A 27,355-nucleotide genomic window follows, 5' to 3' on the forward strand; every position below is an offset into this window, starting at 1 on the left:
CACATGGATATGCTCCTGTCAGTGTAGTGTGTTATACAGTCATGCTGCATGGGATACCCACTGATGTCAGAGGTTCAGGGGGAATCTGCATGAGCAACAACATTGCAGCAATCACCAAGAAACTACCTCAAGCTAAGGACAAACCGATGAATAAAAAAAACAATCATTTTCAGTCATTAATATCACAGGAGCTTGAGGGGAAATGCAATGTCTTGAGGCTACTACAGAGCTCCCTGACTCTCCAATCCTGCCATCACTGACGGCTGAGGAAATAGTAGGTCATGTGAGTGAAGTGCATTTCTCTGATCTAGGTTCATACTATCTGGAACTGACAAAAATAACACATTTCTACTGAGGGTTTGCAGTTTATCTCAACCAGCAGCCGGGGCATGCAGGCACTTGCTGTCCCTCCAACACTTGCTCTTCTGTCTGCCTGGTCAGACAACAAATTGCAAGCGTTGCTCGGCCCCGCAGAGTGAATAAAACAGCCTCGGACAGGTGACTGACCTGGATGGTGCACGTATATTCCGTATCGTCCAGCAGTCTGACCGTGCAGCTGTATTCCCGCTCAAGATTCCTGATGCTGCCACTCATGAATCGGCTCAACATCTTCCCAGAGAATCGCCGCTTCGTCTGCGTCTACAGGACCAGAACAATAAAACTCGAGTGAATGTCACATTGACCACGTTCCCGGGTCCCCTGAACGACCAGCAGCCACGGATTGAGCCGCCGAGGCGAGCACCATTGTTGTCCCGTTAAGTTTCCGGTGCTGCGGGCCCGTGCTTTTTAAGGAGGCAGAATCCGAGGATGCCCGCATCCAAGATCCAGAGGCAGCTCAAGCCCTGTTTGTGTGTCTGCGGTCGAGCCGAGGATTATCTCTCACCATTCACCGCTGCCACTTGAGCGAGCGGGCGGGTCCCAACGCAAACTGACGTCAAAGTGAGCCAACGGGAGCGTGTGTGGCATTTTTGTCTCTGTTTTAGTTTGCAGTATTTTTTTTTTTTTCTGACCCACAGATATCTCCTAAGCAAATATTTTAAAATTGCCTCCTATTTATGAAAAATCATTAAAATAAAACAGACTTTAAATATATAGCTTTAATTTATTTGGGCCATATTAGGACATTGCAGCACCACTGGGTCAACCAAAAGCAATAATAATAAATTCCATTCAACTCCTGTTTGGTTTGAGATCCATAAATATATAATCATGAGTGCGAATAAGCCTTAATGTTTTTTTTTCCACATATCCACTCAGATTATGCCACCAGAAGTAATGCCAGAATATAAAACCACTCAGATTTGTCTTGTTGGGGTGACTTAAAGAAAGCGAAGCCACGCCAGGTTGACCTAAAACCACCGGGCCCAGGTGTCACAGCACCTCCTCTGCCTGCGTCCTATCAGGTGGATATTGGATGTATTAGACCGCCACCTGCAGGCCACTCGTCGTCATTACGCTTTAATTTGTAGTCATGAAGACGGGAAGAAAAAAATACATCTCAGCCTGGTGACTGAGCCCTGAGGGTTTGTTTTTTTCTAAGGATGGTGGAAAGTAATATATGTGCAATTTTGCAAGAGTTTAAATGCAGTTATTTCCAACCTAAGGCAAATTAAATTTAGACAGCAACTGATTGGAAAGCCTCACAAAAAAGTTAACGGCGTGCATTCAGGAATACCAAATATCATATTAAGGTCGCACATTTGTGCCTTCACATAAATAGTAGTGTAGAATACGCGTGTGAAAGTCCAAAACGTTGTCCCTCAGAGAGAGCTGATTCTCTGCCGTGACCCGGATTCGAACCGGGGTTGCTGCGGCCACAACGCAGAGTACTAACCACTATACGATCACGGCGAGCTAGCGGGGACTGAGTGCGCTGGGGCGAAGTGTGCCAATAAGAACAGCAGCCAAAATGATCTCTATGTTAATGTTTTTAGGTATATTAGGAGCATTAGGAGCCTCAGTGACGAAATGAGGCAGGAACAAGCTCTTCTCTGTCGCGATAAAGTTGAGCCACAAATGTAACGGTAACAGTGGTAGTTAGCGTTTACCTAGCTACCGTTAGCTCAAGTTAGTGGACTAAAGGTGTCAAAGAAATGTATTTTTCCACACAAACCTTTTCAACAAGGTAAAGTGTAACATAAAAGCCGTTTTTGCTATCCAGGTATTACCTTCTAGGCGAGCTTCGTCTGACACCAGCTTGCACTTTTGCAAGGTGCTAAAAGTTTGCTGCGTTTTCAACTTAAAGCGAGCCAACGTGAGTACGGATGTGTGTACTGTTGTGTTTTTCTTCTTTTAAAACTGCCCGAAAATGTATGTAAGTTTTGTTCAGGTATGCTTACCTGAGGAGGGTTATTACATTTTCAGTATCAAACACCAAATTTCGCCTTTTCTGCATGAGGGAATGCTGAATTCAGCATCACTGTGAACTTTATATATATGTGTGTGTGTGTGTGTGTGTGTGTGTGTGTGTGTGTGTGTGTCACAGTCCTAATTACACAAAAAAAAATTAAACAAAAATTTAGATTTTGCCTAGACCAAATTAAAATCCTTCTAATATCATCATAATCCTGCCTGGGTAAATATTAAATCTGCCTAGGCAGAATTAAAATTTAGATTTCGTCAAGACCAAATTGAAACCATCCTGATAACAAATTGAGATTGTAAGCCTGCCCAGGTTTAAAATTCAACCACACTAAATTAAAAATCTGAATTAGATCAGAATTACAATTTCAAAATGATTAAAATCATTTATATTTATGTAGTATTTGTACCAGTATTGTGTGACTGTTAAACATGACAAAAGATGTATCACACCTCTTCATATGTATTTGAATGAAAATTTTGTGTGATCCTTTGGTGGTTACAGCATTGAAGAATGTGAGGTTCACACCATGGTGAAGTGTGAAGATTATGTCAGATTAAAACCTTGCAATGTGTCAGACCTCACTATATATTTGTCACCATCAAAATTAAAATTTGCCCAGGCAGGATTACAATCTCATTATGAGATAAGAAGGATTTTTTTATTATTTACATATATATATATATATATTCCAATACACATCCAATTGAACGTATACATCCAATACAACCTGTATTTTTCAAAAAAAAAACAAAAAACATCTACACTATTTGTTTTATTGTTAAGCAGAATAAAATAGTGACATCTATCCAAAAGAATCTTTTTTATTTAAATTATTGACGGTAACGTCTTCATTTGATAAATTAGGCCAGCCAGCTTACCACTGATGGATAAAGTGTCATACACAAGTAATGTTTTATAAGTAGTATACAATTATTGATTACATCATTGTACGGTGTTAACATGTTTTCCGTACTGCGCGGTGAATTAAAGGCTGGCAACACAAGCTAAACACAAGTCTCAGTCATTCACTCATTCATTATCATCATCAATCATAGACACATAAGATGTATGATCAGCAACTGCAGCAAACATCAAAATGTCCAGGTAGTATTTACAAAAGGAGAACCAGAAAGATTAGATGTCAATTGTATAAGTCTAGCAGTTCGGTCTCATCGTTCTCTTCAGGTTCATTGCTCCGTGTAACTGCATTCTTGACAGCGCACACCGCCATTCGAGTGAAAGGACGACATGAGCCAGGCAGAGTCTGTCGCAGTGGGGGTCTGTCATTTGAAATGTTGCCCATACTTTGAGCAGAGGCACCTTCTTGCTTCTTGCCTGTTGCCGCATGATTCCTCCTGTACAGTTTACAAGAAGCCACCATTGGCCTTCCTATGTCCACCTGCTGGCTTTCTGTCTGGCGCAGCTTACTGTCTCTGTGAGTATAGTGTAGATCCACTTTGATGAGCATCGATTCCTGCCAAAGCAAACAGCAAACAAAATACAGTTACTGCAAAGAAGTCAACGCCTCATAGGAACAGAACTGGGACATACATCATAGACTGCATACCTTAAGCTTCTGAAGAGCGCAAAGTCTCAAAGTACAGTCTGGGTTATCAGATTGCCTAAATAGTAGAGAGTCCATCTCCTCTGACATGCCAGGCCTGGAGAATATGTCTTCTGTTGCCTAAGGAGTCACAACATAAACAGTTTTATTAGTATCATTAGTGCATGGTAATTAAGATAAATAGCTCTTGTATTCATAATGTTTATATCACTGAATCATTGTCAGAAAGCTCTTCAGCAGGTTAATAAATCAGCCACTAGATGTCAGTATGGTCCAACATTCTCTAGTCTAATGTAGGGATGTATTGCACAATTAAAGTGACTACTATTAAAACTTCCTGCTTTGTCTGTGGTTGCAGCATGCAGGAAGCCTATATATGGGCAGAACTTCCTCAGACATGTTGACACGTGGGTGTGAATGGTCATCATTGAGAAACTCCTAGAGCTGATGGAAACTGACAGCGATCTGCCGTGAGCAGCGTGGAACTTATGATGTAGTTACAACTTGCAGTTTTTAAAACCCACTGTCTAGTTTACTAGTTCTTAGAAAATAAGGACTATGTACATGTATATATGTATTTATACTGTGTTTTGTGTCCCTATGAAAACTGCATCACTGTATGGATTCCTTGCAACTCCTATTTGTATGACAGACAGTAAAACTCTGATAGTTTTAAATAAATGTAAAATGTTTACAGGTATGCCGCTGAGAGTGACGGTGCAGTCCTGGGTTCGGGGGCCTGTAGTCTTTACAGTGGCAAAAGCTACCAAGACGTTCGAGAACAAAGCTGAGAAGCTGACTTCCACTTCCACTCCGCAAAGAAACATCAGCCGCTTCTTCCGTGGTACCTCTGAAAAGAGATGTGAAAAATGTTTTATTTTAAAAAATGCAGACTAAAAAGAACACGCTTCAAAACTGTCTTACTTTGACAATGCTTTTTCCACATGGTATTAAATACAGAAATAGAGAAGTTGATTTTGTAGAGCAACAGATTAACCATATTAGGAACTTTCAGTTGCTCTGTTATTTTAAGCTGCTGACTTTTGTCTAGTCTGATGTGGAATGAGGAGATTCTCAGTTCAGACCACAACATTAAGATTCAGTGTCAGTGTTAAGCACATCTGAGAAAGTTCACGATGTCATAAATGACATCCCTCCAACAAAACAACACGTTACACTTTGTAAAATTAACAAGTTCCCTGTTTTGATTTCTCTAAAGCAATGCGTAGCTTCTTTGGAAGAGTGCTGAAAAAATCACATTAAACCACAGTGTTAGTTTGTCACAAGTTGAAGTGTAGGAGGTGTGACGACAACTAAACAGAACAATCTCTTCCTCGAATAACAGATCATGAGATGAAATTGTGATTTACTGGATGGACTATGTGTGAACTATATGAACTATATGTGGGGTGTGAATATATATTTACATATCCTTCATGTCTTCAATAGTATTTTGGCTAGAATTTTTTTTTTAAAAATGGTCTGAGACTCACTATTTGCTTGTCTCCAGCAGGCATCTCGCAGGTGTAGTTCTTTTGTGTGGCCGGTGGTCCGAACTTTATCTGTAAGGGATCGAGGTTCCTTCAGCGTGTGTTTAATCTCCACCGCCTGCTTTCCTTTGACTAGAGGGTCCCTGCCGAGATCTGGTGTAAACAAAGGGATAAAGTGCAGGTAAATATGATGGCAAAACAAACTATACAATTTCCATTTTTTTCCCCTCACATTTATACCTGTTCAACTTTGGCCAATTTTGAAAACAATTAATAATCAATAAACAGGTAAAATATATGCAAAATCTGCAGTTACATAAAAACACCTTAGATCATGACACTGCTGGAGTTTTGCAGTAACAAAGAGTGAGTAATGAGTGAGTTTTAGAAAAAGTTGATCAGATTCACACGGCTAGATTTGAGGAACTTTGGGAAATTTGACAAATTAGGTAGTTAATATTCACAGTAATTGGCTCGTCTAAATTTGTTCTGGAAAACCCCTCCTCACTAGAATAAACAGATACAAACATGGGAATATTTAAAAAGGCTTTAGAAGTGTTTTACCACACAGGTGAGAAATCAGCATCAATTCTTGGACAACATTAGCTGATATCTAAACTAGTTTAAGAAATGTCTACGTTTTTGCGTACATTGTGGCTCGTATGATGATTTAAAGTTAAAACCAGAAGTAAAAAAAAAACAAAAAAACCCCACAGCTAATGATGCATTTGTTCATCTAAATTTCCACATAAACACAGACACACAAAGTGCTGTCAGCAGGGTGTCCTGTCCTGCTAGATCTGATTTGTGAGTGAACCCATGAGAGCTCCTGTGGCAGGAGGTGCCCAAACGGCAGAGCAGCTGTCCTGCACTCTGCAGCTCTCGGGTTTCTGGCTGTTCTTCTGCCAACAGTGTGAATTTCCAAAGAATGAGGTCACATGCTAATGGTACCTCAAAAAATTATCCTACCAGAGTCTCATCAAACAGACAAACACCCCCTGAAGACTGGACAACTTGATAACTCCTCACCCCAGCTCAGTCACAGCTATACTTACAAGTCCTGAGTAAACAACATTAAAATGATTCGGCAGCGATTATAAAACTTGTCTGTGGTCCATCAAGCACGCCAAAGAACAACCTGTTCCCATCAGCTCTAAGTACCCTGGTTCTGTAACTATCAGCCAAATAAAATATGAAATATTGCGCCAATCATTAACAGAATAAAAATCTGAAAAAGGTTTATACATTTTGGAAACTGAGTCGACCTCAAGTTTATTCATACTTAAGTCTCACGTGCTAATGATTTTAGTCATCAGCACATGGCTCACACATGTCCACTCACCCACTAAAAATTACAGCATGGTTGTTGCAGCAATGTTTCAGTTTAGTTCTAGGCTGACACATTTTGAATTCATGTTAATTAATGTTAATGTTTACATAGTCAAAACCGCAACCTTCTTTGAAATACATACCCTCAGACACCATCTCCAAGACATGTGTGACTTTCCCAGCCTTTAGAATGTGCTTGTTCAAGTACTTAGTGAAGATTCCAGTACTCTTTCCCCCATCTTGGACCTCGAACGCCTCAGCATCTTCACATCTGTGGTGATAAATGATTGAATTACTATACAAACGTGGAACAAAAAAAATGAGCTAGGCTTGTTTAACATACTTAACTTGGGTTCGAAAGGCGTGAGACTGTCATGTTACGACAACTGTCTTAATAAATGTCACAATATCACAACTTACAGTCTTACGCAATAACAATTATTATTATTAGTGAAAGTGACCTTGTAAGAATAAAAACAGAAGGATTTTTCCTCCTATGGAAGCCACTTTTTTTTGCAAATTGGATATCAGTCCTCAAGCATTATCTCCAGTTCATTTTTGGGATATTCAAAGTCATCAAACGCTGCTGATTTTATTTTTTTATGACGGGTAATAAAGATTGCAGACATCAGCGTCACTTCTTGTTCACATGTGTTTGCATGGGGAAAGTTGATGACTCTGACATGTAGGTTGAGATTACCCATCTGGCTGCATTTTCTTTTCAACACCATCGTAAATAAAGTATGATGATTGGCAATTTGCATACCACGGGTAAACCGCTGCCTCATAGTGACTGATATGGAACGCTATTCTCAAGTCATAGGCTAATAATAATTAAACTACCAAGCTGACTGTTAGATCACTGAGCTGCTTTGGTTTCAGTGTTTGCAATTACATATTTAACTAATGAAAAGTACATACGTGGCATAACCATAAACTGTGTTCCCACTTGGTCCCAATGGCATGATGACTGATGGTATGCAATGCTGGTTGTACCTACAGAAAGAAAAATGCACTTTTTAGAAGAATGTGTTTCACTGAGATTTATTTTACAGCAACATTAACTGATTTGAATGATGTACAATCGTTAGTTTACAAATAATCGCGAAAATGCATGTATCACAGTCCTGTTGTGAAAACAGAAATTCATTCTTGCATTTACCATTTTCTACAGGTATCCAGCAGGATCACACTCAGTGCTGTCTGCTTTTCCTGCATTTGGCGCATGACCCTCTGCACACAGACACAGTTTTCAGTTCTGTACGGTTGCGGAGCATCAACAGCAACCAGGTAGTTCTTCCCAGCATGCTCATACCCATGACCGGCATAGTAGAAAAGGCCTGTCAAGAGTGATTAAAAAAACAAAAAAACCAACACATCCAGTTACCACTGCAAGACAGCAAGAAGCATAGATGACACATTTTGCACCGCACAGATTGTGCAATTCTGGGATTAATCATACATGATATTTGGAAGTCACTCAGGAGAGCAATAAGCGCAGTATGCTTCAAAACACATCTGACTGATCAAGAGTTTATCTTTGCTTTTGTTATGAACAACAGAAAGAGAGAACAGTGACAGGTGGTATCATTCTGATGAAGCATTACCTATCGCTGTTTAAATCTGGTCATCAACACAACTCTATATTACAGCTCTATGTTTATAGTGTGTACGTGCCTGCTGGTTAATAATAGTAGTCCTTTACACAACATGACTCACTGTTGAAGCTATTTGCTTGTACGTATTAAGTCAAACAGAGCAACACTGTATAACCGAATATCATACACATAAAGAAAAAGGAGTTTAGTCGGGGTTTTTTCTTTTCCTGATTTTAAAATACACTTACAAATACTATGTACACCTACTCTCCTACAGTGTTACAAGCGTTCATGAAGCACCATACATACTTCTTTTTACCCTTATCTGCCTACTTAGCCATATATAAAGTAAGACACTGTAAATCATTTATGGGTTTATGAACCCTGGCAACAAAACAACAGCGGATAAAGACCCCAGCACGTGACAAATGACAACATTTTAGATCCCACAAAAATCATTAAATTCCAAAATAATCATTTCTCCAAGGACAGAAGTTGAATCGTTGCCATTTAGCTGATTAGTACCCAATTCAGAAAGAAGTCCATATAGGGAAATTGTACTCACCATAAACTCCTCTGTCAAGGAGCTCGATGAACTTGTCGATAGCAGCCAGCATCTCCTCCCTGGTGAGATCCAGTAAGGAAACAACTCTAAAGTCAAGCTGCTGCAGGAGGTTACCCAGTTCATGTACATCCATGATGGGGGCCATCAAGCGCGGGTGGTGCAAGTAATTCAGGTTGCCAATAAGCAGGGCAACTTTATCAGTGGCTAAAAAGAAGATCAAAGGTAGTCATATTAACACAAGGAAACTGTAGTACGTGCTGTGATCAGGAGTAGCATGACTCTGTGTTTCTTTCCATTAAACCATACCTGTGGGTGCCGCAGGAACAAGCTGCTCAGGTTGTACTAGAGGATGTGAAAAAAAGGCACAAAATCAGTTTTTGTTAACTCCAGTCTGAACTAAAGTACTGGTACTGATTTTAGGTGGGGGAAATCTACAGAGCACTATAAAAAAACGTTTTTTCTTTTTTCTTTTTTGCCATATTCTCTGTCCACACCACACTGTAAGTTGTAAACAGGAGAAACACCGCAAGAGCTAGTTTCACTTTACATCACTTTCCTGTTGTGTGTCAAAGGCTCGGACCAAGTACCATTTGGAGTCGAACAACTTCCTTTTTAGTTTGTAGAAATTGGAAAGTACCTCCAGCATAATGGAAACAACTCAAACCCTCAGAGCTAAATCCGTGGCATGAAGAGCATGGGAGGAAAAACAGATTTTCTTCACACCTCTTTTATTAGAAAAAGGGGAAGTAGAGTCAGAGGAAAATGGAAAATACAACCCTAATATTGGGAAAAGACAGATTTTTACAGCGCTGATAACAGTAGTTTTAGTTATGACTTACCAATGTCAACATCGACTGCTTCAGTCCATCTCTCCTCTAGCACGTTAGATATTGAGCACAGGTAGGATCCTGCATGTTCAGCTGTTGTACGGTCAATCTGCAAGTATGATAGGTTATATTGTTTATCTTTCCAATCATGTCCTTATGTTTACTATACCACAATTCATACTTTTGAGATAACATTAGGTATGTAAACTAAATAAATTACATAGCTGTTAAATAGTGTATGATTCAATAAAAGGACAGCAAAATGTAAACAAGTCACTATCAGCAGGGAGGTCAATAAACACTCGCTTCCTTACCTGCACTGTGTCACTAGTCTTGTCCAGCAGTGGCTGTCCATTTCTGTACCACTGATAACGTGGAGCAGGGATTCCAAAGGCAGCACAGCGGAGAGTGAGTTTTGCACCATGATGAATTTTCTGCGGTTTAGGGTTGATAGCAATGTGTGGCTCACCCTGCCAATGAGCTGGCAGGCCTGTTGGTTGAAAAGAAAGTCATTAGAAACCCACAGGAAACGAGCAACACGCATAGGGCTCTGCTGTAAATGTGCAAAACAACAAAACGATGCCAGCAACACACGTGTACATGATAAATCAACGTGACAATGTCAGAAAAGCCTTACCTGATTTATCAATGTCCAACACCTTCACCTTCACCCACTCGCAGAACACGTAGTTGTAGAACTGGTCGTTCACTCTGCACACATAGAGCTGAGTTTTCTGAGCTCTGATGGTCAGGTCTGCTTGAGTACCGCCAGGCACCTTGATGGGGGGAAAAAAATAAAAATCAGTAAAGATGTTTTTTATTCAATATCTTCACTTGTCTTGTATTGATAATTGAGATCAGATCTCTTTTTTAGGAAAGAGCAGAACATCAGAACAAGCATTCACAGCAACAACCATTCAAAATTGTTGAGTATTATGTTTTAGGTGAGTTTATTTTGTTGTAAAATCCCCAAACCTGCTTGTCATGTTCAGAGAACCACTGGTAGTTGAGGATGCCTGTGCCCTCAGCGCGGACACGCAGGGTCACCGTGTGGTTCGCAGGAACACACACACAGACAGGATGCTGCACGATGACAATGTCTGAAACAAACCGGGTCAGAATTTCAGTCGTCTGAAATTACACTTAAATGTGCAAGTGACGAAAAGAAACGGTGCTGTGGTGGTGTGGAGAGCACAACATACCTCTGATCATCATTTGGCAGGGCTTGGGACGGGATCCAGTCATCAGTGCATTTTCTTTTTGTTATACAGACTAAAAAAAAAAAAAAAGCAAATTAAAAAAATGAAGCAACTCCATTCGCTAAAAGCCCGACACAAAAGTTACATAAACTACTAGCATTAGGAAATCGCCGTGTTAAATGTTTCGCCTCAGTCGCCAACTTCTCATTTCTGGTAAAGTCAGCTTTAACAGTACACCGTAGACAACAACACTGTTAGAAATGTCCTATTTAAGACAACAAACCTCTCAGTGTTTAATATGACTACGAATATACATGTTTTTAATGCATACCTGCCGACAGCCTCGCACCTGTTGAGCAGCTCCGCAAGAATGTGTGAACTCACCGTTCATAACTTCGATATATCGACAGAACAACGCTTCCTTTCCCGGAACGAGACAGAGCGCACACACTTTACCGTAAAGTACAGTAAAGGAGCGTCTTTCAGAATGGCAATAGTGAAATATCATCTTTGGCTCAATTCGTGTTCTTTTAGTTATACAATAACATGGTGTTTTATATTTGAAAAACACCCAAAGAGTCAAGTCTGCACCGGTTAGGTAGATGTCAATCATGTAAACTGGTGAAGGGATATGCAAGTAAAATTCCATTTCCTGGCATTACGGTAATGAGCAATCTGGATGCTTTTCAGGTGCTGTACAAATCACAGGCTGAGGTCAGAGTTTGGAGACTCACAAAGTCAACATTTGCCTTTAAAACTGAACGCACTGGAGATAGAGGAGCCATATGCTAGATTTATTAGTGGTATGTTTAGGAAGTAAAACCATATAAGTCACAGTAAACAGACTTTAAAATTGGACCTACATCGTAGCACACAACATCTTTCCTACATTTTTTATAATAATAATACAATGTGTGTATACTGTCTTATTGCAAAACATTTACCACATTATAATGTGACAGGTCATTTAAAAATATTCAATCATGTCCACATGTTTTAGGATATGTATAAACTCTTGTTGGCCTTTCATTAACCTTTAAATAAAATATATTTTTAAACAAAATGCCTGGTAATGTTTATTTTGAACTACTACTTTTTGTGTACTTTAAAATATATAATATATCTACTGTATATTCCTTTTAGCCTCCCTTTTACACTGGCATATAGGTAGACACCATATTTACAAATGATCATTAGGTTTAAATACATATATTCACCTGATTTAAGGATGTGTTTTGTTTGTTTGTTTGTTTGCTAAAGCTACATATATCTATATTTTTTAACTGTATTTAGCCATAAAGCCTAAAATCCGAAGGGGTGTGGCCACAATATAACAGATAGCTGCTGTCACTCCAGTAAACAGTGCCAGGAATGCAACTGTAAAATGATAAATAGGATTTATAATACAAAGATACAATTACAAATCAATTTCAAATCCAGAAGCAAATTGAATGTATCCTTTAAAAAGCTAAAGAGATATCTAAAACTCTTACAATTAAAAGTAAAGGTCAATCAGTATTCTACAACATTCATCCTTAAATCACAGCATAGATCTTGTAAGCCTGTTTGTGTCTGATGTGAAATGTGAGCAACAAGAGGGTGACCATGATTTGACCATGTGTTGCAACACAAAGTGAGGGGGGCCGTCCTTTAGCAACACTTGAGCAAAGCATAGGGCATAAACCATTGCTTGTCATCAGCTACATCATGAACCATATTCCATAGACATGTTTTGCAAGTCCACATTCACTCTGCTACAGTGTCTCACCAAGATGGGAACTGTTTTTCCAACTTGTTGAGTTGGATCAAAACAAAGCAGTGAGATTTTTTTACATCGTGACTGTTGATGAAATTTGAGGTGTGATTTCGAGGAGCGTGTTCTGGTTAAAAGGATTAGGTTTTGCCTGAAACTCAGTTTAGTTTTTAGATTTAATTGTGAAGTCTAAAGTCTAGTTTCGGAAAATCTGATGTGCTCCAGCACCTATTTGTGGGCCTGCTATAAATAGGGCCCTGCTGGCAACACATGCATGTCTATGATAGGCGGTTACAAAGATTTTCTTCACACACTCTGGCTCCAAAACAACACCGACAACATCTTCATGGTGAGTTGGAAAATTTTACCAAGGTTTATCATGACTAACACACACTTCAACTGCTTTCCTAACACATACAAGTAAATAACATGTCTTAGGTTTGTGTTTGACCACTAACAGCCCTTCCACAACCTGATAGCTGATCCTATTTATAACTTGCTCCAATGCAAGTGCTTTGCTTGGTCAGAAAGGACAAGCATTGAGTCAGAACTGTGTGTTTGAGTTTTGTATAAGAAAATAGCCCAGACTGTGTCTTATACTTTCCTCAACTAACTTCCAGCAGAATTTGTTATTTCTCTGACGTGTTTATTTTTTTCTTCACCAGGAGCTTTTACATGGATACCACCATTAACTTTGAGCCTTGATCTTCGACAAGCAGTGGCTGCGAACACAGAGCAGTCTTGTACTGTGGGTGATATCTTGGATTTAATACGTTGGTGAATTGCCTCCGTGGACAATGACTTCCAGAAGGCCAATGACTCGCTCTTTTTCTGGCAATGGGAGGACAAGCAGCTTCAGTGAGGAGGACAGCGGCTCTTCCAATGGCCGTTCGGAAAGCCGCAGTACTTACCTCTCCAACGTTAGGCCTGAAAACAGGTAGAGAGTCTCATCTATAATCTATGTTTTTGCAAAGCATGTAAATTTCTTTTCTTACGAAGCACATTCATATTTTAAAAGATTTATGTTGCATGGTGGTCGAGAAGACGCATCTGGGTCAGGCAGGTTAAATTAAGACAAACATGAACATTATGGAAAATTTCTCTCTAGATTTTAATAAGGTAGCTGGAAACATAAATAATGCAGGTCGTCAAACCATCGATTTCTAGGAAAGAGTTAAGCACACACACACGCTGTGAATCAAAAATCATATTTATTATATAAAGCAACATGTGTTTGTGTAATCTACATCATGTAAGAAAAATAAAATGTTCCTTTTGTTGAAGAGGAGGACAGATATGAAAAATTTGATTCAGGTGGGTTCCATATATGTAGATCTTAATTAATTACTGACATTCCTTCATTTGCCTCCTTTCTGAATAGCTATTCAAGGTATTCTCACTACAGACCAACGAGGTAATCTCTATTTTAAAACACTCCTCCCAACTAACATGTTAACCACAAAAACTGGTTTACCCCGAGAGTGAAAACAACACGAGTTTTAACTGTAATGTAAGTGTCTAGTCTGTCCAGTGAGTTCAGTCATCTACATCAGTTTCAGTGCTGACACCTTTGTTTTTGCTTGACATCTCACAAGTTTCTGTGTCACTCTTTCACACTGTCGTCACTACCAAAAAGTTCCATTAACATCTTTTCCTCTCATTTAAGAAAGTAATTGGAATGTCCTGCACAGAGGTGAAGAGGTCACTAAAATGAAGTGTAACATTATCTGTCTACCATCTGAAGCAGGAAATTGTCTTTCTAATGTATGAGTGTTTCTCTCCAGGAGCACATTGTGCAGCGTCATGGCTCAGCTGACTGAAGACATACAGCCGTCTTTTGACACCACCTTGAAATCGAAGGCAGTGTCAGAAAACTGTAATGTGAAATTCACATGTGTGGTATCAGGTAGGCCTCGCTCACTGCCGCGTCTCTGCTCGTTGTTTGTTGGAGTAACTGAAACTTGAGAATTGATTTTGATGTGAAGACAGGATGTGACTAATCTGAAAACAAAGGAAAGATTTCACTTTAGAGGCACCAAATGAACTGTGTCACTCTTCCTGAACTGCTTCTTAAACGCAGCAGACAGCAGCTGGTTTTTCAAGATGTCATGTTTTTAACTGCCGGCAGATTGCATGGGTGGGCCAATCCAACAGCAGCAGCTGTTCCAGTGTGACACATCATAAACATGATGCAACAGTCAAAAACACTTTTTTGCTTACTGCATAATTTTCCACTTAGCTTATCACAGAAGAGGATATTTATGCACATACTGTCTCATATTTGCAATTAAAAATACATAAATAGCACATTGTGGCACAAGGAGTATTTGTTTTTTTATTATTAGTTCATTATAGTATATCCATGTCTGTAGGTCTCCCACCTCCAGAACTCAAATGGTATAAAGATGATATGGAAATGGACCGGTACTGTGGGCTCCCAAAATATGAAATTCGCAAAAATGGAAAAACCCACACTCTTCATATTTACAAGTATGTAAGACGGCCTTGTAATAATCCTATGTTACATCCATTGAAATAAGTTGAAATGTAGCTTTTTGTTTATTTAACATTACTAGAATACCTGTAATATGAGACTGATGTGTGTTTCTGTTTACAGCTGCACGCTGGACGACGCCGCCATCTATCAGGTCTCAGCCAGCAATAGTAAAGGCATTGTCTCCTGCTCTGGAGTTTTAGAGGTCGGCACCATGAGTGAGTTCCAGATCCACCAGCGGTTCTTTGCTAAGCTGAAGCAAAAAGCAGAAAAGAAGAAAAAAGACCTGGAGGAGCCTACCAAAAAGGAGGATAAAGAAAACATTCAGAAAGAGAAACCGCAGAGTAGCCCAGAGCCCCCTCCAAGAAAGCGATCTGTCCCTCCACCAAAGGAGAAGGCAGCGGTCAAAGACTCTCTGGCTGTGGAGCAACTGGGAGCTGCTGCAGAACCTAATGGAATTAGCCCAGAAGTCAAGGAAAGTCTGAAGGATGAAACATCTCCATCAGAGGAAATGTTGGCTAAAAAGAGAATAAAGATGTCAAATGGTGTAGATGTCGGGGTTAACAGCAGCAGTAGCAGCAGAAGCCATGTCATGGGGAACGGAGGGGAAAACTGTTATGATGGAGGAATCAGTTTGGCACAGTTTTTAGCAGAGACACTCCAGTCCCAGACTGCTGAGGAGAAACAGAACACATCTCGAGTGGATAATCCTAAAGAGATGGATACAGCAGTTGTGTCAAGTGTTAATAAAGAGAAAGAGAGGGATCAAGAAAAGATGCTTAAAAAGACAGAGGAGCAGGAAAAGGCATTACAGGAGGAGTTCGAGAAAGAGAAAAGAAGAGAAGAGGAATTGGTTGTAGAAAGAGAGAAAGAAAGAGAAAGGCAGCTGGAGGTGTTGCATACAGCGGCCCATGGCAAACATGGTCCAGAAGTCAAACATCACAGCAAGGGTCATAAGGATCACGACCACCACAACATCCAGACTTCCATATCCTCAATGCTCCACACAGTCAAAGACTTCTTCTTTGGTAAGACTAAGAAAGGCTCTCATGATCACTTTGAGAGTGAAGAAAGAGAGTTTGACTACTCACACGACTCAGCGCAGCCTCTTCAACCAGAAATGCCGCCATCATTTCGGCTGCAAGCGGAACACGATCCAGAGGTGTGCAATTCTCTCACAGAGGAAGTTGTGTCGATGGAAATAGATAAACCCAAGGAGCCTTCAGAAACTGTGGATGTAGGACAACAGTCAGTGTCGGTCGAACCACATAAATTTAAGTATGAAGACAGTGTTGTACACACAAACCTGCCACCAGCTCATAAATTGCCACCTGAGAGTGTAAAGGAGTCCACAGAGCAGAGTGTGACAGAGGCTGATGATGCTGCGGAGGCCATGGAGGTGACTGTGGCACCAGAGGGCAGCGATGCCAGGCAAGAAATGTCATTGACTGGGCTTCAAGTTCTCACTGAGGTAAGTGCGAGGAGTGTGACAAGACATAGCACAGTATATGTTACTTCAAGTCCAAAGCCTAAACTGTGCAAAGATCAGACTTTGAGCTGATGTTGGTTCTAAAAGTGGTAGATAAGAAACATGAAAGGTCATGGTTAGATGTTATTTTTGTGCGACAGTCAAAAGATACAACCACTTTAAAACATACAGTATAATATCAACGATCAGCCACCGGTGGAGTGAGTCAGCCTGGCCGTGTGGAACTGTGGTTTTTTCTGAGCCGAAATTACTGAAGACTGACAAGCCAAACAAGATAGTGTGGGACAAATGAGGGAACCTTGAGACAGCTTCTACAAAACAAAATGTGGGGGTGGGGGATGTTGTGTGTCTACACTGCACACTGTATTAGAGAATGCAGAATATCTCAGATGTTGGCTGCGATGAGCGGGACACCAGTGCGTCAGAGATCATGATGAAACTGAATGTCAGAAGTGGCTCTCACGTTACAAACAGGGCTTTGCATGACAGAGGGCTATGTGGCCTGGACGAGCGGTAGTAGAGCGAGCGCTGCGGCAGGTCTCAGCATGAAAGGACTGGACGCATTCCTCACTACCCTCCCCTGCCCATATCTCAAAATAGACCTCTTCCTCATCTAGAGCCGAGGGAGGAAGGCAGTACTGCCGTCACCTCACCTTGGAGAATTCTTTTACGTCTGTTGAAAGGCTGCTTTTGAGGTTGAGGTTGCGCTGATTTAGTTGCGTGTGCTGTCAGACTCTTGGCTTTTCAGTTTTGATCTTTATCATGGCTTTCTATGAAGTAATCAGTCTTTTTTGCTTTTACATAAATTATTTTAAATACAAGGGAAACAAAGAGGTGCAACATTTTGACGGCCCAATTCTTAGACTTTAACTGAAGCTCTTTCTTTAATGAGATCTAATCGTCTGAGTTTAGTAGCACCTAGCCATATTAAATTAATATTCGCTTAAATAGTGATAAGCATAAACTCTTTCCTTTTAAAGTTGTTGGATGGTTTAAGGTGCAGATATCATAAATTGCTAAAATGTTAAGGACAAAGTTGCAAAGAATGACAATTAAAGAAAGTTTGTGTTATTTTAAGCCTTGTCAAGATAATACTGAAAGTTAGATTTTTATTATTGCAGTTAAGATCATATAATTTCTTAAAATCCAAACAAAGTCTGAGCTTATGATTGTTTTTGTTTGCCAGTTGTACCTTTTAATGTTCACTTAAGTGATATGTGGAAAACAGAACTGAGCTATGTTTGAACATCCACCTGCAAAGCGATTATAAGTCCATAATGTGGAACTACAACTGGGCTTTCGCTTTGGTTGTGGCACAATGTACAGCTTTTACAGATTAGTAACCAGAGGAAGTCAAGCCATTGATCTCAGCAATGTTTTCCCACATGAGCGTGACACATATTTACACACAGAGCCATAGCAGTGGCCAGAGCTTCATTTTTAGACTGAATGTGACACCATCCAGTTCCCTTCCATCGAAAGCAGCAACTTCTTTTTTTCTTAGCAGATACTGCTGCCCAAACAGGCTGTCACGAGGAGACACGTGACTGCGTCACTCTTCTGCATCACTTTTTACGATGCGAGCAGCAAAAACAGGAGCCCACCCCAAGCAGACTCCATATGTAGCTGGATCTGTAAATCCTCTCTGCAGTACAATGAATTTTCAAATGTAATGAATACTTTTTCATGAATATTATGATTGAGATTTTCGCCCATCAAAATCAGGTTATGTTGTTCCTTGTCAGTTACAGTTTATGTTACCCAACACTTCAATGCCTGAACAGATTACTGGTGTGTCATGCATGTTATGGCTGGTCTATTGCCAACAGACAAGCTGTCATTCATTCAGAGCCCAGCAAGTGCTTTGTGTAAACAGCACACCTAAGTCAGCCATGTGGGAATTCCCCTGTCTGTATGTGAGCATGAGAGGCCTGGCTCACAAGCACAAGTTGGAGGCAGTCATTGTGTTTTTCCTTGTTTCCTTTTTCTTTTTTAACTGGTTTTGTCTGTCTCACCAAGAATAAAATAGTTAAATTAAACCAGAGAAATAAAAAGTGAATACAAAATGGCTAACACTTTTTCATTCAAAAACATGCATTTTATTGTAGCGTCACGTGTGTAAACACTTGGTTTCACCTTCCTTGCACGTGATAGGAGGTTAAAAAAAAAAGTTCCTGAAATACGCTGACAGGCCATAACCCAGAAGAATATATTGACACACTGTAGTCGCTTCACATATTTGTCGACTGTTTACTGTCTAGTTAACTAATAACTCACTAGCTTTGTGAACTGACTCAGTCCAGTTCTCAGTATCGAGGATGTCTGACTGCTTTGCAATATCAAGCGAATCTGTCAGTGCTTCTGTTGATTTATGGCAGAAAAGTTTGTCTCGATCTAAATGTGTCACACTGTCAAAGGTCACTGCTGTAAGTTCACTGTAACAAGCTTCTTAAAAATACTTTAAACTCCTTAACATGGCACTGAATGTTTTAGGTTTTTTTCCACTGCGGGGGTACAGTGTCTTTGCCACTAATAAATCAAACGGGTAAAAATATTTCACATCCGTAGGAATCAAAACCAGCCACATGAAGCATGTTCAGACTTCAGTGTGAAAGACAAACACTGCTGCAGCTGCAAATGGTGTGAAGTTCTAAAATGCTTTTTTTTGTTTACTTTCAATCAGGCTGAAAAGAAAGACGCAGAGGTTGTCTCAGTTATCAAAGAGGTTCCTGTGCACCAGCAAGAGCCAGAATGCCTGGTAGCTTCAGCACAGCCTAATCAGCAGGGTGCAAGAGCTGAGTCTTCACCAAGGGAAGATAAATTTGTCCTGCCACAGACCCAAGCCCCATCTGACGAAGAATCCCTCCCCACATCCACCCTTGCTAGTTCAGAAGATGGCTGGACTCCCCCTCACAGTGTTGTCTCAACGACACTTAACCACAAGCTTGGAGAGGCCCCCATTGAAACTTTGCAGGAAGAGGAGTTGAGTGTTGATAATGTGGGCAGGGAAGGTGAACCAAAAGCAGAGGAGGCCCCTTCTTCTAACAAGTTGTGTGAGGAAGAGAAAGCTGAAGTGAAATCAAATAGCCATCCATTCTCAGATATAAACAGATCTGAGATTACTGAAATAACAAGGTGTTCGATGGAAGATAGAATAGAGCCATGTGAGTCTAAAGCAACAGATCAGGTGCTTTCACCCCTTTCTGCTGTGGCGGCATGCAGTGCAGCGAGAGATCATGTAAATGAAGAGACCAAATGTACTTCACTGATTCAGGAAATGAATGTAGGATTTCCGCCCACTGCAGACCCGGAGGGTTTAGAGAAGGGTGACCTAAAAATGCAGCATGAATGCACACCTTCTGACAGAGGGGAAATCACAGGCAGTGTCAATGCAATGCAAAGTTCAAACTCAGGTTTTACTAGTAGCGAGGAGAGGTGTGAATTGAACAAAATACTGAGTTCCGCACTAGAGAAAGATTTAGAAAGTAATTTGTGTAACAGTCTAAAAACACAAGAGCAAGCAGTTCTGGAGGGTGAGAGCAACGAAGGGAGGAATGAGAGTTTACTGCCTGAAGTCGCGACAGAAAGTAGAACTCTAAAAAAGGAAGAAAAGTTGGATGAATCAGAGATCGTTTCAGTGAAACAAAGCAAAGGAAGAAATACTGCTATTTTGGAGGAACACAGTAATAATGCACTTCAAGACAGCAGTGAGAAACAGCATGACTGGCCCTTAAAGAATATCCCCCCAATCCAAATATCTACTTTTGAAGACATCACAGATATTAAACCACCTGAGCCAGATATGAGGCCAAATGAACCTTTCATAATCCCAAAAATTGAAATAGTGGAGCCTGAGTTAAAAGAGTGCACTCTGCCACTAACTATTTTGGCACTAAACAAGCCAGAGACAAGTAATTTGCAAGACCATGATGTAACTCATGAGTCAAAGATAATAATCCAAGACCAGAGTCTGGCTGATTCTCCAGGCCTGCTTCCCACGCAGGAAGGTATGCAGAATAATTACCACCTCTCACCTACGGAGAAAGTCAAGGAAGTTGCTCAATGCGATGACGAGAGGGACACGCTTGAACAGCAGCAGCCACATGAGAAAAGCAGCGAACAGCTCCCTCAGATGGACTATGCATCGATTCCTGTCATAAATGTTTCATGTACCGATGAAAAGGAGGCTGATGCTTTTGAAAACAGTCATGATTCACATGCACAGCCAGCTTTTGAAATTCCAAAGGTGCCTTCGTTTGTGGTGCCACCAATCTCTGTCACTTGTCATGAAAGTGATCCTGAACCCAGACTGCCCACTCAGAGCGAGTCAACAGAAACAGAAACTTCAGTTTGCACACAACAGGGAACAAAGCATGATGTTGGCAATAATATGACCACGAAGCCTGAGAAAAGTCAGAGCAGAAGACAGGATCTGGAGGAAATGTCAGAAAAGAGTATTAAAGAGAATACTCCCACTATGTTATATGAAGCTCTAATACCAAAAGTCGGTGACAGTGTGCCATCATTCAATAAAACAACAGAGGATGAAAACTTGAAGCCAAAATCCCTAAAGATGGAGAATTCTATGTCTGTTGAAGATCTCCAAAAAAATAGATTTTCTGTCGAGAGGCTCAGCTCCAAACCCCCGGCATATCCATCACTGAGTCCAGCCAGTCTCCGCAAATTTATGTCCAAAGCTGCTCCGGACTCAGACAATGAGGCTGGCACAACCGGCCGCGTAAGCGCTGTGGGTGACAAGACGGAGGAAGACCTCAGTGGAGGCTCGACGCCAACATCATCCCTCTCCTGTGAAAGCAGTCCCAGGCTGAAACGCAGAGACAGTCTGACGCTGATACGGTCCGCCACTCCCGAGGAGCTGGCCTCTGGAGCCCGACGCAAAATCTTCTTCCCAAAAAATAAAGATGATGTAGAGATAGCGGTGTTTGGTGCACTAGATACTCAAGGCAAGAAGGAGAACCCCTACATGTCACCCAGCCAGGCTCGCAGAGCAGCATTACTGCAGGCCTCCACAGGTCAGAGCACCCCACCGATGGAGAGACGCTCCCCGCTGCTCAGTCGCAGAAAGGCCACTTTGGAGGTGCCAAAGGTCGTGGAGCAGACTGCGACAGAAGAGCCAGCTGGCAACAAGCGAGAGGAGAAACCAGCTGAAAAGAAGATAGACCCACTGAAAGGTAAAGAATCAATAACTCAGTTTTTATCTTGTAATGGTATAATGATGTGGGGAAAAGTTGTGTGTTTTTCAATAAGAGCTGAGAGTCAACTTGTTTGCAGAATGTAATATCTGTAAACACAACAGATTTTAATCATATTACTTAATATGTATACAACTGTTCAATGGCAGGCCACAGTGTGGCATATTCAACATATTTTTTGCAAAACACAATACCCAAGGTCATGTGAAATACTGTACACGGGCACTTGAGGAAGAGGAAACGTCAGAAGGTCTCTACTCTCCAGTATGGTATATGTTTACCTTGCCCCCTCCCTCTGTCATGCACCACCAGCGCCGCAGGTTATCCGTAAGATCAGGGGAGAGCCATTCCCAGATGCCTCAGGACACCTGAAGCTGTGGTGCCAGTTTTTCAACGTACTCAGTGACTCCACCATTAAGTGGTACAAAGATGAAGAGGAAATACTAGAGATGAAGAGAAGGTAAATCCCCTCACGATCTGGCATTTTCTTGTCAACACCACCTGTAACCACAATGTCACATGTTCACTTTGTTCTAGGTAATGACAGAATTACTTTCCACCTTCTCTATTGCTATTATTCTGAGGATTTCCAGCCAAAATGACGGGTAAAAGCGGACAGGTTCCAAATATGAAACAATAATTCACTACGAGGATGGGCAGGATTTATTTGGGCCTCAGAGTGCAACCCCTGGTCTTCTGTCATTCTCATATTCTCACTGCAGAGATGTCCAGCTCATGTGACTGTGAACCCCACAGCTGTGACACAGAGAGGTGAATCTCTGGCTAGACACAGAAACTGTAACCCGACACAATATTTTCCCATCTCCAGGGTGCATTAAAAGTCTATAAATGTGCTAATGGTTGCTGTGTCAGCACACTGCTGCCACACAGTGTGACCATCTGTCTCACAGTGACACCTAGTGGGTGGTTTGTGAATCTTTGAAAATAGGTGCAAGTCTGACGAGCATTTCAACCTGACCTGTTCATGATGATGTGTTTTTTACTCTTTTGTCCCCAAGTGGAGGAGATGAAAGCCAAGTAGCACTGGCTATTGTTTTGGCATCCAGCCAAGACTGTGGTGTTTATGGATGTACGATCAAAAATGATTACGGGACTGACACTACTGACTACCTGCTCAGCATTGACAGTAAGATACAGCATGCGTGGAAAAGTTTGACACTTTCTACATCAGTTGTTTTAAAACTTAATAATTATTTATGTGTTTTCTCTTTTACAGTTCTGTCTGAAATACTACTAAAAGATGATTTGGAAGGTATTTTTTGTGTAATAAGCTATGTGTCACATCCGATTTTAGTTTCTATAAATTCCTACTCATAGCACCTCTATTTCTGTTTTAACTTTAGTTGGAGAGGAGATAGAGATGACCCCAATGCTGTTCACCAGAGGCCTGGCCGACTGCGGCACCTGGGGTGACAAGTACTTTGGCCGAATCATGACCGAGACGGTGCACATGGGAGAGGGCTGCGCTCACAAAGCCAGCAGGGTGAAGGTCATTTACGGCCTCGACCCGATCTTCGAGTCCGGAAGTGCTTGCATCATCAAAGTTCAAAACCCCATCGCCTATGGGACCAAACAGGAGAGCAACCTTGCAGAGAGAAACCTAGAAATTACTAAGCAAGTGAGTACGGATCTACAGTGTAAGAATCTTCGATGAATTGTGCTTAATAAATTCCTCGTGATTATAGCTGCAGTGCATACTCCTGCTTGATTAAAATCTTTGTTTTGACAGGAATGCAAAGTCCAAAACATGATTCGAGAATACTGTAAAATCTTTGCGGCTGAGGCGAGAGTTATTGAGAACTTTGGCTGTTCGCTAGAGTAAGCATCACATCTATTTTACAGTAAAGATGATTGACTCCCAATAAACACTGCCTCTGATCCTCCCGCTACTATTTTATGTTGCCCGCAGGGTGATCCCTCGGTATCTGATGTACCGGCCTGCAAACTCTGTGCCGTATGCCTCAGTGGAGGCTGATCTCACAGGTGTCTTCCTTAAGTATTGTGAGATGGATCCTAAAGGCAAGTTGATTTCACAAAACGTTTCTGAGCTAGAGCAGAAATGCAGCGCCTTCCAGCACTGGATCCATCAGTGGACGCATGGAAATTTGCTGGTCACTCAGCTTGAGGGTAAGTCGCACATACAAGGTTATCAAGATAGCAATCGTTTAGTGTATCTGTAAGGTGCAATCACAAATATTAAAGATTTTCTTCTTTTTTTTTTTGTAGGTGTGGAATCAAAGATTACAAATGTTCAAGTTGTGACCAAGTCAAAAGGGTTTGTACCTCAGTCACTACATGCGAATGTTATGGCTTTTATGGTATTATAAGAGTAACTGTAGTAGAACGAGTAAATCCTCCTGTGTTTCAGATACCAAGGATTAACTGAGCAAGCCTCTCCCGAAGTATTCGAACAGTTCCTCGGACAGCATCAGTGCAACTACTACTGTGGACTTCTTGGCCTGCGCCCGCTCAAGACTGTGGATAGTCTGCAGCAGCCCACCAAGATCAAGGGCTCCAGAAGCCCCCTGCTCAACCGCAAGCTGACGTCTGGCAGCCCGCAGCTTCAGCGAAAAGGACACAGCCCTCAGATGCCTAGAAAGGCAAATTCTAGCCCAAAGGTGACTAGGAAAGTTCAGGAGACAGAGGACAGTAAATCCGATGTCAAACCCAAGCCTGCAGAAACTCTCGATGTTCTTGAAATGAGGTAGGAAAAAAAGGCCTACCTTTTATTGCTTTTAATGGTTTAGGATTACCTGTTTCTTCAAAGGCAGCAAGAGTACAGCCATGAGGAAAAGAGCTGCTTGTTGACAGATTCGTAAGAGAAAGACTACTGTGAATTTCTGTCGCCTGCTATGAGACATCCGACCTCCAGGCAGACAGTTAACTTCTTACAACAGTACAGTTAAAAGGTTTATGAGAACGTTTAGAGTGATGGGCTCTGGGTTTTTGACCTCGTAGCTCACAGGTGCCGAACAGCAAAAGTCAGCGTTTTTTTACTATGAAAGAATGAGAAGAAACACTGGGTTGCATTAGGATTAGGACACAGTTCTACTAAAAACACTTGCCTCAGAGTCTTATCAGCTCTATGAGTGGACAAACAACTCTCCAAGCAGCGTTTGTCAGATACATCCACAAGAGATTGAAGTGTTTTTTGAATGTGACAAAATGTGACGTTTAAAATGTATGTGACCACAGCCACAGAAAACGTGTACGTATTAGCAGTAATACATTATTAGCAAATGCTGCATGTTCATCTGTGATGTACAGTATACATGTGCAGGGCATCAAGTTTATTTCGGAGATGATATTTATAGGTGGCATTAGATCTGCCTTGTCAGCATTTCGTTACGCAGCAAAGTTGAGCTCATGCTGTGAAACAACAGCACCGTTTTCAGTTCAGAGATGTTTGCGTGCACTTTGTGTTTTTTTTTTTTTTGGCATTACTTTTTAGTAGTTTTTGAGTATTTTGTGTCTGTTTTTTATCAGTCCTCTTACAGTGTTGTAGAATTTATTCTCGTGAACACAACTGGCTGACAGTAACCTCTTGAACTGCGGTCAAGTGTGTTAACAGGAGCAAGAAAAGCTGTTGAATGAGTCCCAGGCAGTAACTGGGAGCTGACCTATGGACTCTAGTATAAAAACACACTGAAGAAAAGAACCACAAGGGCAGGCTTTGAATTTTAGTCTACTGATCACCAAGTAGGGCTCACTGTTTTTTTTGTTTTTGTTTCTTTTTTTTTCAGCAGCTTTCAAGCTTTACCTAAAGAAGAAATAAGTTTGTGATAGTTTTGACAGTCAAGCAGTAAATAGTAGGATTAGAATAAAATAAAATCTGTTCCGTTATTTCATCGGTTTGCACAACAGAGATCAGTTTCCTTTTACCAAACTGACGCTTTAGGAATTTCTACATTGGATTCTTGGTTAATGATTAGTTAAAGTTTTCAAATGAGTCCAAATAGCCACTTGAAAAACGACAGCTTCTGCCACTTAGGAATTCATTAACTGCATGAAGCGTATGTGAAAACACAATCCCAGAAGCGATATTTTAAATGGAGTTGAAATGATTGAAATATAAAACAGGAGATGATGATGTCATCGAGGTGTGGTGTAAATCAAAGTGTTGCATTGTTTTCATGTGTACATAAAGTCAAAGGACTAAATATCTGAAGTAGCGTGAAGAAAAATAATAGATGTGCAAGGGAGCGTGTGAATGACTGAACGCGAGAATAAATGGGTGTTTACGATGTGAGCTCTCTTTAGTGTTTCACACCATGTCAGCTGATGTTTGTTTGTTGTTGTTGTTGTTTTTTTAAATAAATGTGTAAACGATGTCCAAGCATGATTTTCATTTACAAATCCTTTTATTTTCTTGTCACAAAGTAATGAATTTATTCGACCACCTGTCATGAAAAAGCATGAATATTTTAGAAATACTTGTTGAAAGCTAAAAATGTTGTTATTTATGTGGCAGGTAACAAACAAACAACTAAATAGTCTTTTTTTATACCTAATAACTTAAAAACTTCATATTTTGTATGACCTCCTGTGGCCTTGATAACAGCTTGCTTCTTGCTGCCGTTGTTTTTATGTACATTTCGACAGCCTCTTTTGTTATTGAGTTCCGAATAGTGTCTCATTGTTCCCAAAAACTTGCTTTAAATGTAATGTTTGCGCGATCAATCTTTGAATGTACTACATCCCACATTTGTTCAATAGGATTCACGTCCGGACTTTGACTTGGCCAGTCCATCAGTTCCTTTATCTTGTTCAAATAGTCTCTTTGAAACATTCTTGGGCTCATTGTCTTGTTGGTTATCAGATTCAGTCCAGAAAGGATTCTATGACGCACTAAGACGTTGTTGTATACGTTCTTTGTCACGATACTGTCGGTTTTCACTAATTTTCACACTCTGTTTCCACCAATGGAACCCCATACCATAATGGACTCTCCACTGTGTTTCACTGTGGGTTCAGTGCAGACATAAACACGACGACGCTGACCGAACAGTTGGACTCGTCCGTCCAGAGTACCTTCTTCCAGTCATCAGCAGTCCAGCGTTTGTGCTCTCTGACAAATCTGAGGAGTTTCTGGATGTTTTGCAGGCCTCAATAATGGCTTCTTAGCAGCTATCCTTCCTTTTCAGCCTTGTTCCATCAGTTGTCTGCTTACGGTCAATCTGGAGACTTTCTCAGACTCTGATCGAGAAGCTTTCATCTCTGCCTGAAGATCAGAAGTGGTCTTGCTTCTGTCTCCAGTAGGTGTCTGACATCTGCGTCAGTCAACTTTCATTTCCTGCCTCTTCCTTGGTGCATTTTGTAAGTTACCAACCTCAGAAATTGACATCAAAGCACACTTGACCACACTGTGAGAACACTTTATGTCTTTCCCTGTTTGTGTCAGAGACGATCCAGCATCATGAAGTGCTTTAATGCGGACTCAGCTCTTGA

General features: G+C 40.9%; 2 protein-coding genes and 1 non-coding gene across 4 annotated transcripts; 1 reads left to right on the forward strand and 2 right to left on the reverse strand.

The window, feature by feature from the left end:
* Positions 1-1,779: 1,779 nt before the first annotated feature.
* Positions 1,780-1,851, reverse strand: trnah-gug (transfer RNA histidine(anticodon GUG)). Its single transcript has one exon. It is a non-coding gene; the product is annotated as a tRNA-His (tRNA).
* Positions 1,852-2,990: 1,139 nt separating this feature from the next.
* Positions 2,991-11,335, reverse strand: malt3 (MALT paracaspase 3). Its single transcript, XM_008282104.1, has 15 exons — positions 11,269-11,335; positions 10,941-11,010; positions 10,714-10,838; positions 10,376-10,514; positions 10,053-10,228; positions 9,751-9,847; positions 9,218-9,253; positions 8,912-9,115; positions 7,911-8,088; positions 7,670-7,744; positions 6,892-7,019; positions 5,423-5,572; positions 4,625-4,779; positions 3,933-4,049; positions 2,991-3,839 (listed from the first exon to the last, which is right to left on the reverse strand). Exons 2-15 carry the CDS (start codon positions 10,981-10,983, stop codon positions 3,507-3,509), a joined length of 1,956 nt encoding a protein of 651 aa, XP_008280326.1. The 5' UTR covers positions 10,984-11,010; positions 11,269-11,335; the 3' UTR covers positions 2,991-3,506.
* A 1,376-nt stretch (positions 11,336-12,711) lies between these two features.
* Positions 12,712-26,243, forward strand: alpk3a (alpha-kinase 3a). Of its 2 annotated transcripts, XM_008282105.1 has the most exons (15): positions 12,712-13,039; positions 13,356-13,627; positions 14,072-14,104; positions 14,475-14,596; positions 15,063-15,180; positions 15,308-16,655; positions 19,357-21,865; positions 22,199-22,346; positions 22,906-23,033; positions 23,124-23,159; positions 23,251-23,525; positions 23,637-23,725; positions 23,817-24,034; positions 24,134-24,182; positions 24,276-26,243. In XM_008282105.1, exons 2-15 carry the CDS (start codon positions 13,488-13,490, stop codon positions 24,613-24,615), a joined length of 5,553 nt encoding a protein of 1,850 aa, XP_008280327.1. In that variant the 5' UTR covers positions 12,712-13,039; positions 13,356-13,487; the 3' UTR covers positions 24,616-26,243. The 2 variants fall into 2 exon arrangements, with proteins under 2 accessions (XP_008280327.1, XP_008280328.1); XM_008282106.1 differs by lacking the exon at positions 14,072-14,104.
* The last annotated feature ends 1,112 nt before the right edge of the window (positions 26,244-27,355 follow it).

The sequence above is a fragment of the Stegastes partitus genome, unplaced genomic scaffold (genome assembly GCF_000690725.1).
Source record: "Stegastes partitus isolate 25-593 unplaced genomic scaffold, Stegastes_partitus-1.0.2 Scaffold259, whole genome shotgun sequence".
In the NCBI taxonomy this organism is placed as follows: Eukaryota; Metazoa; Chordata; class Actinopteri; family Pomacentridae; genus Stegastes; species Stegastes partitus.